The sequence below is a fragment of the Zalophus californianus genome, chromosome 6, assembly GCF_009762305.2.
Source record: "Zalophus californianus isolate mZalCal1 chromosome 6, mZalCal1.pri.v2, whole genome shotgun sequence".
Taxonomy (NCBI): domain Eukaryota; kingdom Metazoa; phylum Chordata; class Mammalia; order Carnivora; family Otariidae; genus Zalophus; species Zalophus californianus.
This window is the reverse complement of record NC_045600.1, coordinates 81807317-81823676: the sequence shown is the minus strand read 5'-3', so window position 1 is coordinate 81823676 and position 16360 is coordinate 81807317. Positions and strand designations below refer to the sequence as shown.

Here is a 16360-nt window from a genome sequence, read left to right as displayed (position 1 = left end):
TGTTAAGTTACTGTAATGTGTTCTTATGTCTGCCATATTGGTTTAGGAATGGAATTTACTCACGCCTCATAACAAAGCCAGTAAGAGAATAAACAGGGATACAGTAAGTATAAATATAAATTTCCATATGATTTATTGTTGTTCCTTGTACATAAGAAACAGTAATATACAACTTACACTGCTTTAGAATGTAAAATGGATAAAAATGTGTACAAAAAAAGCACATTCCTAGAAAAAGGTATTGGCAAATAGTAAAAACTGGGGGGATAGTAACAAGCGAAAAACAAATCAAAAACAAAACAAAAACCCCAACAATTCTTCAATTCAGTGTGCAAACATTTTATAAAAATAGAAATACTAACTCTACAGGCAGTATTTCCTGATAAATTATTTAAATAGCATATCTACACAATCTGAGATCTATTCCAAGGGCAATGAGAAAATAATTTATAAAAATAAAGCAATGGCATATAAGATAGAAAAAAACGTAACTTTCAGAAAATGTATTTAACATTTCCATGCTATTTCCTTATTGGGAATACTTTTCTGCAAAGAATTTTTATACTATGTACAACATTGCTTTTTTTTTTTTTTTAAAGGTACTACAGTAGCTTTAAGTCTGTAAGACACTTAAACTCTTTCTGCTTGATCCAAAAATTCTTTACCCAGTCACACAACAAATGAGGTAATATTTGTATATAAGTTTCACCTTTGTTATTTTTTTTTTTTCTCTTTTGGAAAAACAAAAAAGTGTAGATGATTTTCTTCTCCCTGGAAATAGGCACAAGGGATGGGGCACGACAGTTTGAAAGGCCTCATGGCTTGCTTTGAAACTTAAAGACACTAGCAAATGGACAACTAATTCCACTTGAAAAGACAAAAAAGATCCCAAATCATTCACTCTGAGCACAAAGTGAAGAGCAGCTCACTCTGATGTTCCTCGTGCCGTTCTTGAGAGATTTGTTGATAAATCTCCACTACCTGCTGTCAGACACTTTCCATATGAAACCTAGATTCCAGGTAGAACAGAGTTAATAAATAATCTGTATTTACAATCTTACAGTCATGAAGACTCCTAACAAAGCTGATATGGATAGTCCTTAACGCTTCTTCCTGTTCCATGAATAGTCTTTCAGACAGATCCTCCAGAGTAGGTAAAAAATAAATATTTTATATTGTAAAGTGTTTGTAAAAAATTAAAAAAAACTACAGTCTAAAAGAGTTGGAAAAGTCCATGATATTCAGGAAAGAGACAAGGAATGTTTTAGTTGATAATTTTGTGCCTTTCTAACCATAAAAATACGAGCACGGCTGTACATCGCTTTGGAGGCAGCCTGGTGCTCACTGAGATGGTAGGTTTTCTGATTTTCCTGCTGCATCTGCACAAGCTATGTGTGGAATAAAACCAACAATTTCAAGGTAAGCAGGCAGGGGCAGCCAGCACAGCCTTCCACCGGCTTAATTCTCACTCCCTATTGTGGTCACTATGGGTAATAGGTAAGGGATGGGGATCCGTGAGGAAGTCCAGAAGCCAGTCTTTCCCTCCCTTCCCTGCTTCTATTTAAGTGCCTATGTACGCGGGTTAATCAGCTAACACTGGTTAGCATCATGAAATCCAGCAAGAGTCTTCCAATCCCCTGAAAATGATTTAGTACCGAACATGTAACAGCTCCTCCATCTTGTCTTCATACAATCATCTCTTGGGGACACGCCCTCCCCTTAGGGCTTTGGCCCCTGCTCCCCCTCGTTCTGAGGGAGTCTGTCAAGGGTGGCAGTTTGCCAATTCTAGTGAGTCCTCCCTTCTCTCACATGCCTGGAAATGCTTTGGAGTCCACTGCTCCGAGATGGAGTCCCAATAGCACTCTACTCTGACAGAAACAGAGTGGACAGCCACCTGCTAGCTGAAGCACGTGGATGCGTTTGCTTTTTAAAAAAGCAAACCAACAAAACTGTTGATGTTCTTGGACGATTCTCTTTGCATTCAGAAGCTGCATGCTGAGTCTGATTGGGGAAAATGGCATTTTCTCAAGGCAAGTCCCATATTCTAGGAGTCCACAATGATATGCAAGCAGAGAAAAGGCAGGGAGGAGGGATCCTGGGGGTTTTCTTAAGCCCGTGGTTCCAGAAGGTGCAACACCAGCATTGGTTAGGATCAGTCTTTTGATCAACAGTTTGATGATTAGGAATCTGTTAAGTAAACAAACACATATACAAGCCCATTAATTCACGAAGGTACTAGCTTTATCAGTTAATAGCCTTAGTAGAGCTCTACTTTTATAGTAACCAAAGCATAATTTAAGATTGGCTGCAGTTCATAGGCCTTGTTCTTATCGTGGTCTTCCACAGCAAAGTATCAACAACCCTTCTCCAAAACCATCTTTTAAACAGATGCTTCCATAATTGGCACTCTCGATATTAGTCTGAATTAGAGATGTCAACTGCATTCACAGTAATGTTGCTCCTACCTCTGCATTCGTATTTCAGGTCGGAGAAGAACACCATTTCTTGAGAGAAGACAAACAACCCTAGCCTACCACCAGCATAGGTTTTGTCATAGATGGGTCCTGAGTCAGCCATGATTTTCTTCCCTTCATACATCACCACTCTGCAGGAAAAAGAACATCTTGTGAGTGACACCCCTACTTTTTGGGCTCCTCCTCCTTCCCCATCAGCGTGACTAAGTGAAACGTCACCAGTGTGATCTTTACCTAATGAAGCCGGTCTTGGGCCGGTGGCTGAGACGCCATCTGTAGGCAGTGAAATCTTTCCAGCCTATGTGACGAGGGTCATGCCACAGAGTGCGAACCTGAAGGGAAAGGAAGAGGTTGAATGAAACACGGCTCTGTCAAGATTTAGATTTTGTTCTGTAAGAAATAATACGGAAAAGGTACCAAATGGATCTAAATTAGAGGGCTGCAATGTTGTATTTTTCCAAGGCCTTTTATTGGCCTTGTGCTCTTGAATGTCCATATAAAGCACAAAGAGAGGGGGAGTCTTGAAGAGGCTGAAAACGTCTTTGGATTTGAAGGTAGCTCTTAAGTTACAGCAAGCCCCCTTCTCAGACGCTATTAGGCTTTTACAAAGCAGAACTTGGTATCTAAGGACCCTCCTTGCCCCCCAACATTGGGAGTGCTAGTCAAGCACCCATCCACTCTCCCTTCTTTGGGGCCTTGGTCTTACCTGGCCTGGGGTGTTTCCCGTGTGCCACAGGGCATTCCGCAGATGCTCTCCTGGCCCGGTGGTAGAGTTCACGACTTTCACAGAAAGGCCTGAGTATCCCTGAGCCCTAGTGGGGTTGGTGTCCCAGTAAGACTGGGTGACTTGCTTCCACATTACGACATAAAAGCGGCTGCTAGACTGGTAGCCAAACACAAATCCAGCATAGTCGTCATCCCTTTCAGTGTTAATGAAGAAGGTGCCACTGAAGTCCACGGCATTAAACTCATCATAACCTAGGAAAAGGAGGCCAGACCCGGGTTAAAAGCTGCAGCCTTCAGAAGCTTCTCTGTTACATTCCCAGACAGCCTGAGGGAAACACATAAACGCCAGGTTTTAGATTTGCTTCTTTCCCATGTGAGTGCTAGCCTTTTGTATGGAGAACTCACTACTCACCTACAGCAAGTCCAGGATCACAGTTGACGGTCTGGACAAGTTCTTTACCCTGATGGCGTACAACCCAGTTAGGGTCATTCTGGGATGTCCCTTTGGGATCTAGAGGAATCATCTGGAATCGGCGGAAATCAGTCTCGCTGATATCAATGTTTTCAGGACAGATGTCATCGATGTCTGGCACATTGTCATGGTCAAAGTCATCTTTGCAAGCATCACCTCGACCATCACCTAAGGTCAAAAAAGGCAAGAGTTCAGTGAAATTCTGAATCATGACTGGTCTCAGAAATTCACTATTCTAAGTTGACATCTTGTCTCTTTATCCTCTCAAATGCACTTAGTTTTGCTTTTATTTTCTCAATCCAGATAGCCATGGTGTTAGTCTCTTAGAAAGGGGCTCCACTGACTCACCATCAGAATCCTTCTGGTCAGGATTGGGCACGAGTCTGCAGTTGTCCCTATCATCAGGAATGCCATCATTGTCATCATCATGGTCACAGGCATCTCCCTTGCCATCTTTGTCATGGTCAGCCTGGTTGGCATTGGGCACATAGGGACAGTTGTCCAGGTTGTTCTGGTGGCCATCTTCATCAATATCCTGATTGTTGTCACAGGTATCTCCAATGCGGTCTGAGTCAGAGTCGAGCTGAAAGAGACAGAAAGGGAAGGTAAATAGAAGTTTAAGTCATTAACGGTAAAGAGAACTTAATGGAAGCTTCTCCCATGTTTGATATGGCCAGTGGGGTTTCAGGTCTATAAGCTATTGCCAAAACAGTAGGAGTAAAATTTTCTTGATCCTTGGGGTGCCTGGGTGGCTCAGTTGGTTTAGCATCTGGCTCTTGATGTCAGCTCGGGTCATGATCTCCGGGTCCTGGGATTGAGCCCTGTGTCGGGCTCCACACTCAGTGTGGAGTCTGCGTGGGATTCTTTATCTTTTCCTCTCCCTCTTCCTTCTGCTCCTCCCCCACCTTGCTCAAATAAATAAAATCTTAAACTTTCTTGATCCTTGTTTTCATATGAATTTGAAAACGTATTCAGAGTTTTTATATATAAAACTTTCTACATAAAATCAGTCACTAAGATACCTCACTTTAATGGATCAAAACATTAAGACTTCAGTCTGTTAACTGCTTATTTCTCAACACTAAATGAAATTCTTTGTGTCTTCTTTTCCATTGAAGTTTTCGGTTATAAAACTGTTGACACGTCCACTTCTAGTCTAGCTCATTAAATCATAGAAACATGGCACTGTTTTTTGTGTATATTGGGTAATGCGTATGGTGGAGATAAAGGATTTTTAAATTTTTGTATTTGGTTTTAATACATCTAGTCTGTGAGGGTTATTTGTTGGTTCAGGTAAAGTCAAACTTCTAAGTTTCTTAAACTATTTCTCAGTACTTTCATATTCTTCAGTGTGCTTGGGATGCTCAGAGATTATTTATACAGAGACTGGAATTTTTCTTGCAAGTAAGATGTACATAATGCCTGAATAGTTATAAACATTACAATCTGAGGAACAAAACAAATTCTTCCAGGGAGATAAATGATATTAATGAAGTTTCTGGTAAGACTCAGACTCAAAACAGAGGACCCTCAATGCCATTTGCTCAGCAAAGCTATCCCAGAGCCTTCCACTTTCCTGTTACAGCCCACAGCTATTTATCCTGTTGCTTTTTATTTTCCAGGACCTCATAAGAACAAGTGTTAGGAGGGAAAAGCTGGATTTATCATTTCTGTGATCTTAAAAAAATTTCCATTTTTAAAAAGCTGGTTTCCAAGTTTCTACAGCAAAGCGTTTTAAAAAAAGACCTGCCTTAACTTACATTGCTAAAATATCATGCCCAATTACACGTGAAAAGAAATACTTTCAGACATGGAACCTGTTCTGGCTAATGTCTACCTGCAGCACTCCCTCACACAGGTAGAGAATGATTTGTTTGCAATGCCAAATAATTTTGAAGAATGACAAACTGGAATTTCTCTACCTTTTGGAAGTACTTTTAGGTTGAGGTTTTCTTATAGCCAGATTATATTGTTAGCCATGAAAATGGTTATTAATTTTCCTGAGAATATTTTCCTTCCATCTTAGTCTCAGAAATGATTACTATAACTAGAGTTACCAGATTTCTGCTTTGTATAATTTGTCACACTAAGGATTTTTGGGATGCTCTCATGCAAGGAGGTCTCATGAAAGATTTCATGCTCATGAAAATACTGCAATTGGCTTTGAGACCTCTGACAGCCATGGTCACGAAAGAGTTTGAACTCTCTCTTTTTTTTTTAAGGGCCTAGCAAAAGCTATTCCAGTACTCTACTGGAAGATTCTCAATGGAGTCCACCTACCTGATCTGGATTGTGTTCCAGAGGGCAGTTGTCACACTGATCTCCAACCCCATCCATATCCGTGTCCCTCTGGTCCACGTTGTAGACATACTGGCAGTTGTCTCGTTCATTGAGGATACCTACAGAGAACAGGTGACCAGTCAGGGCTGGAATCTCCAGCCTCTGGGGTTTCAACAAACCGCACACCCAGAGCCAGGGCTGGAGAGAACTCAGGTGAGAGCTGAGTCTGGTCACCACTGCCCCCAGGCCTGCTGCCATCAGGGGATGCCTCACCGTCCCCATCGATGTCTGCGGCACAGGCATCTCCTTCCCCGTTGTTGTCCGTGTCAGCCTGATCTGGGTTGTGGTTGTAGGGGCAGTTGTCACAGCGGTCTCCCACATCATCTCGGTCATAGTCATACTGGGCTGGGTTGTAATGGAAGGGGCAGTTGTCCTGCAAAAGAATGGAGCATTTTACCACACTGTCCGTGCAACCGGCTCAAGCCTGCAACCGTCTGCATTACAGAAAACTGCAGCCATCTGTAACATCCTCGCTGTAAAAATTGAAAGCCAGGGCCTACTGAATGAAAAATGGATTCCTGTGGGTTACAAGTTGGTGAAATGTAAATAGAAGGACACCGCCCCAGGTCTCAGTGTGCCCGATACAAATTTTACTGCAATTTAGGGAAGCATGTGAAACAAATCTGGGGAGCTTAGTGTCGTTTGCTCATACATTGTCATTTCTTGCTCAAACCTAGGATGGGGGAAGTGGTAAGGAAAACCCCAAACCCTCATTTTAAACCTTCTCTTGGCAACATCTAGGTGTTCCAACTGGGCCCGAGTAAGTCTGCGTCAGAGTCTCGCGTGAAGAAGGGGAACGAAGGAGGCATGGGCCACACCCTTACCCTGTCGTCTGGGATTTTATCATTGTCATCATCGTCATCACAGGCGTCGCCGCTCCCGTCCTTGTCATAGTCCTCCTGCCCGGAGTTGGGCAGGTTGGGGCAGTTATCCTGGGAAGAGAGGATGCACATGAAAGCTTGGTCCGCATGCCCTTCGCTCAGCTCAAGCCCGGGGCAGGGCCCTCAGATGCCCCACACGGACCAGAACTGCCGTGCTCCCCGATGGCATCTTACAGTTTCTCACGCGAGGACACAAAACTAAACGTTTTCTTGAGGGATATGTTGTTTGTATAAATGCCCTGTGATTTATATGTGCTGGGAGCACCGGTCCTGCCCTGCTGGCATTTGGGAGAGTCGTGAACACTTTTCGGGAGGAAAGAACCTGCTCCGAGTGCACCGGCCAACAGGGCCCGCCCTCTTCACGTTCATGGCACCAGGGGATTAAATGTGAAGACTTTGTGCCATTTGGCCTTTGTGTGATTTCATCCTTCACTTTCACGTTCAAACTTTAAGCATTAAAAATGGCTCAGCCTCTGGGGCGCCTGGGTGGCTCAGTCGTTAAGCGTCTGCCTTCGGCTCAGGTCATGATCCCAGGGTCCTGGGATCGAGTCCCACATCGGGCTCCCTGCTCAGCGGGAAGCCTGCTTCTCCCTCTCCCACTCCCCCTGCTTGTGTTCCTGCTCTCGCTGTCTCTCTCTGTCAAATAAATAAATAAAATCTTAAAAAAAAAAAAAAAAAGTCTGATAACCTTTAAAAAAAAAAAAAAAATGGCTCAGCCTCTTCCCTGGGTCAGGGCGATGCGCCTTCTTTCGGGAGGCACACGAGGGAAGCGGGCTCTACCTTTTTGCAGTGGTAGGTGGCATTGGCCACGCACACCAGGTCCTCGTTGGGCCATCCATCCAGGTCCGTGTCCTCCCCACAGATGATGCCATTGCCCGCGTAGCCGGGCTTGCACTCGCAGCGGTACATGGGGTCGCTGTAGTGGCCCAGGTAGCTGCACTTGGCATTCTTGTTGCAGTCGTGCGTCCCGTCCGTGCAGGGGTTGCGCGGCTTGCACACCTGTGGGACACGGCGTCCCGAAGTGAATGCAGAGTCTTTGAGAGAGTCCCCGCGTCCCTTTCCTCTCCACAGACACAGAGATCCCGTGAGGAGGAGTGCAGGGTACCTCTGTCCCTCCCGCTTCTCCCCCTGTGGATGTACAAGCCCATCAGCTCACCACTGAGTCCAGAGCAGCGTTTTCTAGTGTGATGGGCTATTTCTCCCCCTGCCGGATTTTCAATGGACTGTCTTGCCCCGTTTCTAAACCCTACGCCATACGCTCGGCCCTCTCTCCGTCTTTTGGGAAGGCTGTGACAGGACAGGCCTCCCTTGGCCGGCTGTTTAGGCCGCGGCCCCTCCGCTCCACTCCCGTCGGGGGGTCTAGTCTCGTCTACCTGTTTGTGGGCAGTGGCGTAGTCCACACCCTGGCCGAAGGGCTGCGTGCCCGTGAAGCGCGGCGGGCAGGGCAGGCAGTTGTAGCCGGGGTCCGTGTTCTCACACCGGTGCTCGCCGCTGTGGTGGAAGCAGGCGTCAGGTACTTCTCTGCACTGTGGGAGAAACAACAGTGTGCCTCCTGGGTGGGTGACGCCGCCCCGGGAAGGGGCTGGGACCAGTTGAGCTGCTTCCCCGACGCCTAATAACGCTGCCAGTACGTCCTTACCTCATCCACGTCTTGGCACTGGACGCCATTTCCGCTGTAGCCCGGGGGACAGGCACCGCACTTCCAGCTGCCGTCTGGGTAACTCGTGCATTTGACCCCAGCAAAGCAGGGATTGGACAAGCATCCGTCTGAGATCAGGGAGACAGACACATGGTTGGTCTGAGCGGCTCTTGTTGGCCTGCTCGTCACAAAACAAAGCGTTCAACATCGTGGGCTATATGTAGCCGTTCACGTGTTGAGATTACTCGGAATTGCCAGACGGACACTGTAGTCCAAACACGCAGGACCATTCAAAGCTAGAACCCCCCCATCCCCCCCAACCCGGATGCTGACCATGGATGTCAGTGAAACAACAACAAAGAAACCCGAACTCCCAAGGGCGCTCTTATCCTGGGCTGCAGGACTCACCAATTGGGCAGTCCTGCTTGTTGCAGATCTGGTTTTCTGTCGCGTCACCGACACAGTCCTTGCCTCCAAACTGGGGTGTGGGGTTGTTACAGAGCCGGCTACGTTTCTGCACCCCTCCTCCACAGGTGACAGAACAGAGGTCCCACAGTGACCAGGGACCCCAGCCTCCATTGACTGCAAGGAAGTGAAGCACAGGCCTAAGTTAAGGCCAATTTTCAAACACCTCACCTGTCCTAGAAGGCTCTAAACTTGTTCTCCGCTCGTCTGACACATGGAAAGAACGTTTGGGAAGAGAGTTTGAAATGGTTTTCTTTCTGTTTTTTATTAAAAGAAGCTGCTGAGAATGCAGGACTTTATTTCTATTTGTTCCCTAGGGAGAACGCCCCCCCCCCCCCCCCCCCGCCACCCGCCGCTGCCATGACCCACCGAACTAGAGGCCACAGGCACCTATAGCTGCGCGGGGCTGTCGAGCCCTCGGCTGCGTAGCATGCTCTCACTTACTGGGGCAGGCGTCTTTCTGGCAGGCTTTGGTCTCCCGGGCTTCGCCTTCACATGGCTTCCCGTTCATCTGGGGGCTCGGAGAATTGCAGAGTCGAATTCTTGTGATCACACCATCGCCACAGGTCACGGAACAAGACGACCATGGGGACCAGTGGCTCCAGCCGCCATCCTGTTTAACTAAAATATAAAGCTGACAGTTACAGGGTGCGCACCAGGTGTCAAGCTCTGTGCTAACCACTTTGAATGCATTACCTAAATGAAATCCTCAAAATAACCTTATCACAAGCTATTATTCCCCCAATTTGCAGGTGAGGAAAGGGCCTCAGGGAGGGAAGTTGTGCTCAAGGGTGCACAGGTGAGCAGAATTGGGGTTCAGAGGCAGACAGTCGAGAACCTGTACCCTTAACCTCTATGCTGTCTGGCTGAGGACAAGGCCCAGTCTGTGCTCTGCATTGCTAAGCGGCCAAGATGCTCACATCTCTTATCGCACTCCTGAATATGGCACGTCCGCGTCTGGACGGAGGAGCCCTCGCATCGGTTGTTGAGGCTGTCACAGGAGCGACCGCGCTGTTGGATTCCATTGCCACAGGTCGCAGAGCAGGAGGTCCACTCGGACCATGGGGACCAGCCGTCATCCGCAGAGTCGCTGGCTGCAGAGGAAGTGGGTTCATTTAGTGTGTGATCAGCGAAGACAAGCTATTCTGTAGCTCGTGCTCTTTAGGACCTTCTTCCTTTGCCAGAGGACGAAAAACCATCTATTTCTTAGGCCAGTAGCCGAAGGGTCTATCCCAAGTCCTTGCATGTATAGCAGCAGGGTAACTGAAGGCTCAGCACAGCCCTGCCTTCTCCCCGCATGGGTTGGGGCCTCCTGTCTCAGCATTTTGAGTTTCCCTTTCCTGACTTTAGATATCTGGATAGGCATTTCCAGTCTCAGGCTTCCAAGAGTACTAGATGTGGAGGCTGCTCATGGGAGTCACTCTGGACTGTCAGGGGAGCCATAGACCATGTGTTTGGCAGATGAGCTTGAAAGCAGCTTTGCTGCCGCTGGCTCTGCCTCCAAGTCGGTCATGAGGTTCATCAGTGTGCAGCAAATCTTACCCTAGCATGTGGGGCCTTCTCCGGACAGATTTTCCCAAGAGAATGGGCTTGTTTACTGTCTGCCCAGGCCCCAGGACTACAATCACATGTAGCTGTAGCAGACACAAGACAGAGAACTTGTTTCTCCTGCCGGCAGTTGGAAGTTTTCCTAGCAATCCCTGATTCAAGGTCAGGGCTCCGCTGGTCCCCAGCTAGCTTTGCTCCCTTTAGCCCACACCTGAAGTGAAAGCTGAGCAGAAGCAGATACGTGCATGATCATCACAGCGCCAACACGGTCCCTGGATGAGACCACTTACTCTGAGCTGTGACCAGTTGTGTCTACCAGTTGCTTAGGGGTGTGTGAGGTGTAGGGGGAGCACTACTTTCCTGCTTCAGTTCTTATCTTAATTGTGCTGAATCATTTTATGACTTGTACGTACTACATTCAATATTGTCTCAGCAAAGTGAATTAATTTATACTGGCAGCACCAACCAGGGGATAGGGTGCCATGGAACAATACAGTGCCTTATTTCTGCCAGTGCCCTGAAACGGAAACTGCTCTCATTCTTAGGCTTCCTACTCCTGCAGATAAAATGGATGTAACCTTCAGGCCCAGTTAAGTTCAGCGCGAGCACTACAGACCGTCAATTTATCTGGTGAGCCGATTCTTCTTCACTCTAGGCCAGAGTGTCAAAATCTAAGCAGTCCGTTTAGAGCTATTGCTGCTACACATTCGTCTCTCCTTTCCTCCAAGCATCAAGTCAAAATCAGTAAGCTGTGCCAAGATCATTATTGCCTAGAGAACAGCCAAGCCGTCCGTTAACCAGATGCTGGAGCAGGAAATGGAGTTGAAACAATGGAAATGGGGGTGGGGTTCCAGTGTCCCCTTTCAGCTGTCCTGGGTGTATGGAGAATGGACCTGGTCACTCAGGAATGGTTATGCGGTTTTACGGACTTACGCCAACACCGTGGACAGCATTCTCCGTCAGGGACAGTGGCATTGGAGCAGGGCATGATAGGGCAGGACACTTTCTTGCAGATGGTAACGGAGTTCTGCAGGGCAAGAGGGAGACATGGGTTACTAAGCATATTGTAAGCAGAAGTTTACATACTGTAACACTTCAAATTACAAGATGAAACATGGTCAGAGCTGTTAAACACTCCAATGGAAGGAGTTTAATAGATCTGTCTGATTTGCAGCCACCATATTGTGGAGACAGTTTTAATGCCTTAGAGAGTTCTTTCTTAATTGCTACCGAGTGGTGAAAGTGACAGCATGTAGAATTTATCCAAAGGGAACCACCAAACATCTTAAGTCTTTTAATCAGTGTCTGAAAATGAACTCCAAACGCAGTCGGGACTTTTAAATTTCAAAATTTTCTTTTTAGGGAGAAAAGATCAGTGAGCATTTTCCCCCTTCATGTATAAATCCGGTTTTATATTATGTTGGGGACGAATGGACATCAGGTTGGCTCCCAAATCTAGCAACCCAGGATTTGTATTTAAGTGGACTCTGCTCAGTGCATCAGGCAACCCGAGGCACCCGGTACTGGCTTTGGGGAGAGCCAGTGATACACACACACTGCAGGTGGTACCATCTGAGCTAGGTGGACAGTTACGTCCTCAGTGTCCAGGCTAAGTGATTTGAACAATCAGTACTGTATTAAGGGAATCTTGAGGTCATTGTTGAATGCAAGCAGGGTTGGGGAAATAAAAGGAATGTTCCGACCAGGTTTTATTTACCAGACATTCAACACCTAGCCTCTGAACGAAAGCAGGCGAATTACTCAAATGTCTTAGCAGATTTGTTCTTTTAGATTCTTAGCCTGAGGTATAATGAAGACTTTGAAAAACCTTGAGAGTTTCAAGATTTTACGGGAGGTCACAATTGCATCTTGAAAGAAACAACAACAACAAAAAACAACCAAAAAGCAACCACTTTGGTTATCAGGCTATGGAGCATAGAAAGAGCTTGTGTGGCCATCTGGTATTTCCCTACAGACTGGCTTCAAACACACGATCACTTCCTGTTTCATTCTGGAATGATCCCCCACCTGGCAGTGGCACTCGGTGCAGCTATCCACGGTCCACTCCTCATTATTTCTGTACTGGACTCCATTGTGGTAGCAGAGGGGAGGCCTCCTCAGCTCAATGGCCAACTCTTTGTTCTCTTCAGTCTAGAAGGGGGAGAAAGGTCATTAGCGTCATCCTCATTTTCACTGGGGGTCATCTGGTGATGCATCTTCCGGTGCTCATGCTAAAGGGCTGGGAGAGCAGGCCACTGACCACTTTGCGGATGCTGTCCTGGAGCGTGGTCACGATGGTGCGCAGGCCCCTCAACTCCAGGACCATGCTGGACAGCTCATCGCAGGAGATGCCGCAGATGGCCTGCAGATCCTTCGTCTTGTGGCCAATGTAGTTAGTGCGGATGGCAGGGCTGGAGCCGTTTACCACGTTGTTGTCGAGGGTGAGAAGGACACTGGTGGCTGCCAAGAAAGAAAGGAACGCCATAAGAAGAGTAATGGAAGGTCTTAACCCAGCTGTTCTCACCGGCCAGCCCCTGGAGCTCCTAGTTGGAAAGACATTATACCTGGGATGGAGGACAGAGGGTGAGGGGAGGCACATAGGTGGATCACCCTTTGAGGTCACTTTTACACACCTCTTAACTAAGTTACCCGAGGTAATTTGTGCACGACCGCGGTTCCCTAAGTTTCTCAGCTTGTTTTGGGTAGAATCCCCTGAATGTCCTCATATGCCCCCCAGAACAGAAGGGTACTCACCGCTCGAACAGCCTTTATTCCTGAGGATGGCTTCTGGTGTAGTTCCAAAGACAAACCTCACGTTCTGCAGCACCCCCTGGGGGCAGAGGACACACATTACTGGTAGAGTGGTGGTGGGGGAGGCGGCTGGGGGGAAATGGGTGGGGGAGACGGTTTACGCCAGGAAAAGGACACAATAGAGGTTCTAAAAGTTTGAAAGAGCTCCCTTTAGAGATTACCATGTCAGAATAACACACCAACGTGAACGGCCAAACAATCACAATCTTAATCTGATCTCCCGCCAAGTTCTTCAGTACTTTACAAAGAAATCCGTTATCAGCCTACTTGGGTTCACAGGAAATGGAATCAGATACTAAGGACACGCTGTAATGACACTGTCCCGTGTCAAAGAGTTAGATGTGGGAGTTTCAAAGCCACAGTTGCAAAAACCTAGAAGTTTAAGTGAGGAAGAAGCTGCAGCAGCAAATAACCACTATTTTTCACCTTCGGAGACCGGCTCCGGAGACCGGCTCCATCCCTATGGGGAATCAAACAGCAAAGTGGTATTTATTCTGCTCGCAGTATCCATTTCAAGCTACATTACAATTGGTAGAATGCTTTGAAATAAGTTATTTTCTTGAAAAGAGCATAAGGAGTCTCTAAGGCTTGAACAGGTGGCTATAGGAAAACCATTTCCTGTTTCCTTTAGTGGTTTTCCAAGTGTGGTCCCCAGAACACCAGCACCAGCAGAAGCTTCACCTGGAATTTGTTAGAAATGCAAATCATCAGGCCCCATTCCCAGACACACTGAATCTGCAACTCCGGGACTAGGGTGCAGGGGTGTGTGCTTTAACAAGCCCCGCAGGTGAGTCTGATGCTCCCTGAGGTTTGAGAACCACTGCTTTAGGCCCCGGGCAGAGTCTCCTATACCAGAAACCCTGCCTCTCCTGCTCTATCTAGCCCTCCTGACAGGTCAGCTGCCGAGCAGTCGACCCCACCGAAGACAAGGATGCCTCACCTGGAAATTGTCATTGACCCCTCCTTTTGCGACGCGGAGCCTGGCCGTGGTGGCCAGGTCCCTGGTGAAGATGCTCTGGACGGGGACGTCCAGCTCTGCGTTCTCCATTTTCTCACAGCCAATGTACAGCTGGGCCCGGTCCTCCTGCACAAACAGGGTGATGCTCTTCCACTGGCCGGTCGCCAGCAGCGCTTCTTCCACCGACACCACGTGTTGCATCCCCTGCACGGTCAGGCTCAGGTCCAAGGTGCCCGCTTTGCCATTGGAGACCACACTGAAGACCTGGCCCGAGTGGTCTTTCCGTTCTATGGCCAGCAGCGTGCCTCGGGTCTTCTTCATCTGCCTCAGGGAGGCCAAGAGAAGGAAGCCTTTCTCTGCCCGCACAGCATCCACCAGGTCTTGGAACTTGTCATCAGGCACGGGGGGGATTAGGTTGGCATCCTCAATGCGGAAAGCTGGGCTGGAAGGGTCAGGACCCTTCACCAGGCGGCGCCCGGAGCCCTTACGGGCAGCCCCGGTGAGTTCAAAGATGTCGAACACGCTGTTGTCTCCCCCAGACTCTGTTCAACAGGAGCAAGACACACAGTGAGCTTTCTAAGCTGAGACCAGGGATGGCGACTAAAAGACAGGGCGAGAACTCTGGGCAACCACGGCAAGAACTGAACGAACACCAGGGTCAGAGGGAACCTGCCTGCTGACGTTCCGGCAGGGCTCTGGGGAGAGACACCTGGCAGAGAAGAGAATGGGAGGAAGGCACACTCGGGCTAACCCGGACCTCCTCATCTTCCCTCCCCTCTCAAAAGGTATCACATAGACTCACCAGGAATGCGGCTGGAGCCACATGCATGCAACAGGAATAGGACACTGAGTCCCCAGGCCAGCCCCATGGTGGAGCTGTTTGTGCCCAGCAGGGAGCCTGTAACAGGAAACACAGAGCCCAAGGTCAGAGGCAGCCAAGCAGGGAGGGTGGGTACAACCTGGGGGCTGGGCTTGGGGCCAGGGCCCGGTCGCATCCCCCTTTGGCCCCACATTTGCTGGACGGGGCCGGGGGGGGGGGGGGGGGGCGGTGTGTGTGTGTGTGTGTGTGTGTGTGTGTGTGTGTGTGAAACGACAGTATTTACTTTGGACAGGGCATCAGGAAGAAAAAGAGTCGAGGGGAGGAGACTGTGGTTTTAAAGTTGGGGGTTGGCGCTGGGGCAAAGACCAACCACCTGGGACTTTTCCTTGGGAGGCCGAGAGCAAACGGCAGGACCAGGAGATGCAGTCTGGGGGCGCAGGGAGGCACGGGGAAGTAGAGACTCTCCTCTAGACGACTGATAGAAAAGTGTGGGGAGCACTGGGAGAATAAAAGAAAATCCTGACGAGTGGGTCTGTGAACCCCAAGGCCGGAGAAAACAGCTCTGGAGCCCTTCGACGACAGGGACAGCGGGGGAAGGCGAAGAGTAGCAGATCCGGGGTCTCCCGAGGGGCTGAAGCCTCGGAGCTCGAGGTGGCTGACCTGGGCAGCACCGGTCCTCGGCGGCCGCCCGGGGACTCCTTACCTGTGTGCACTCGGGTGCAGCGGTCCGGGGTGGAGGCGAGGGCGCAGCGACGGGCACCGAGTCCGGGAGGGGCGCGGGGCGGGCAGGGCGCCCGGGGAGGCGGCGGCCGGAGTCGGAGGCTGCGCGGGAAAGGCTCGCGGGAGCCGGGACTCGGCGGCCCGCTCGGAGACAGTGGCTGGCGAGGCGGCGGAGCGGCGCGCTTTTAAAGGCGCGCTCACATTCCTGGGGATTCCTCTGGCCAATGGGAGGCGGCCGGGCAGGAGAGGGGGGCAGTCTGGGTTCCTCTCTCCGCCTCCTGCTGCCTGGCGCATAATTTTCCAGCTGGGAGGAGGGGGGCGGTTCGGGCGAAGAGCCGTGGAAAGTCTCTGAAAAATAGGTGCCCGCCCACGCAGCCTTGGCGCACCGCGATCAGCGCTTTGGCTCCGGGAGTCAGTGCGGGCAACCCGAGCGGCGACGAGGCTTTAGCCTCCAACCCCCCCCCCTCCGCCCGCCCCCAGACCCTTAGGGGGGCTTTCAGGCAAAC

At 49.1% G+C, this 16360-nt stretch overlaps 2 protein-coding genes across 5 annotated transcripts in view; one reads left to right on the top strand and one right to left on the bottom strand.

Moving 5' to 3' along the window:
* Nucleotides 1–6866, top strand: part of FSIP1 (fibrous sheath interacting protein 1) — a 209992-nt gene extending 203126 nt beyond the window's left edge. For 3 of the 4 annotated variants that reach the window (XM_027569380.1, XM_027569381.1, XM_027569377.1), the window contains one exon: nucleotides 6754–6866. The gene's annotated coding sequence lies outside the window, so the exon portion shown is untranslated. The remainder of the gene's footprint in view (nucleotides 1–6753) is intronic. The other variant, XM_027569378.1, reaches the window with a different exon arrangement.
* THBS1 (thrombospondin 1) lies at nucleotides 109–16004 on the bottom strand. Its single transcript, XM_027569376.2, has 22 exons — nucleotides 15838–16004; nucleotides 15117–15212; nucleotides 14297–14856; nucleotides 13300–13375; nucleotides 12806–13005; nucleotides 12574–12696; nucleotides 11479–11572; nucleotides 9918–10091; nucleotides 9442–9618; nucleotides 8941–9114; nucleotides 8533–8660; nucleotides 8267–8419; nucleotides 7674–7892; nucleotides 6837–6944; nucleotides 6226–6385; nucleotides 5953–6071; nucleotides 4021–4255; nucleotides 3613–3840; nucleotides 3181–3452; nucleotides 2709–2806; nucleotides 2466–2605; nucleotides 109–2187 (listed from the first exon to the last, which is right to left on the bottom strand). Exons 2-22 carry the CDS (start codon nucleotides 15181–15183, stop codon nucleotides 2180–2182), a joined length of 3513 nt encoding a protein of 1170 aa, XP_027425177.1. The 5' UTR covers nucleotides 15184–15212; nucleotides 15838–16004; the 3' UTR covers nucleotides 109–2179.
* Nucleotides 16005–16360: the final 356 nt, after the last annotated feature.

Bases quoted from the DNA above. Each gene is read 5' to 3' on its own strand.
- THBS1 (XM_027569376.2), bottom strand. From the start codon at position 15,183: ATGGGGCTGGCCTGGGGACTCAGTGTCCTATTCCTGTTGCATGCATGT. The intron at 11,573-12,573 runs GTGGGGGATCAT...CTTGCCCTGCAG, and splicing joins GCACCGAGTGCCACTGCCAG to AACTCCGTTACCATCTGCAA. The intron at 2,606-2,708 runs GTAAAGATCACA...TTTTTCCTGCAG, and splicing joins CCCAAGACCGGCTTCATTAG to AGTGGTGATGTATGAAGGGA.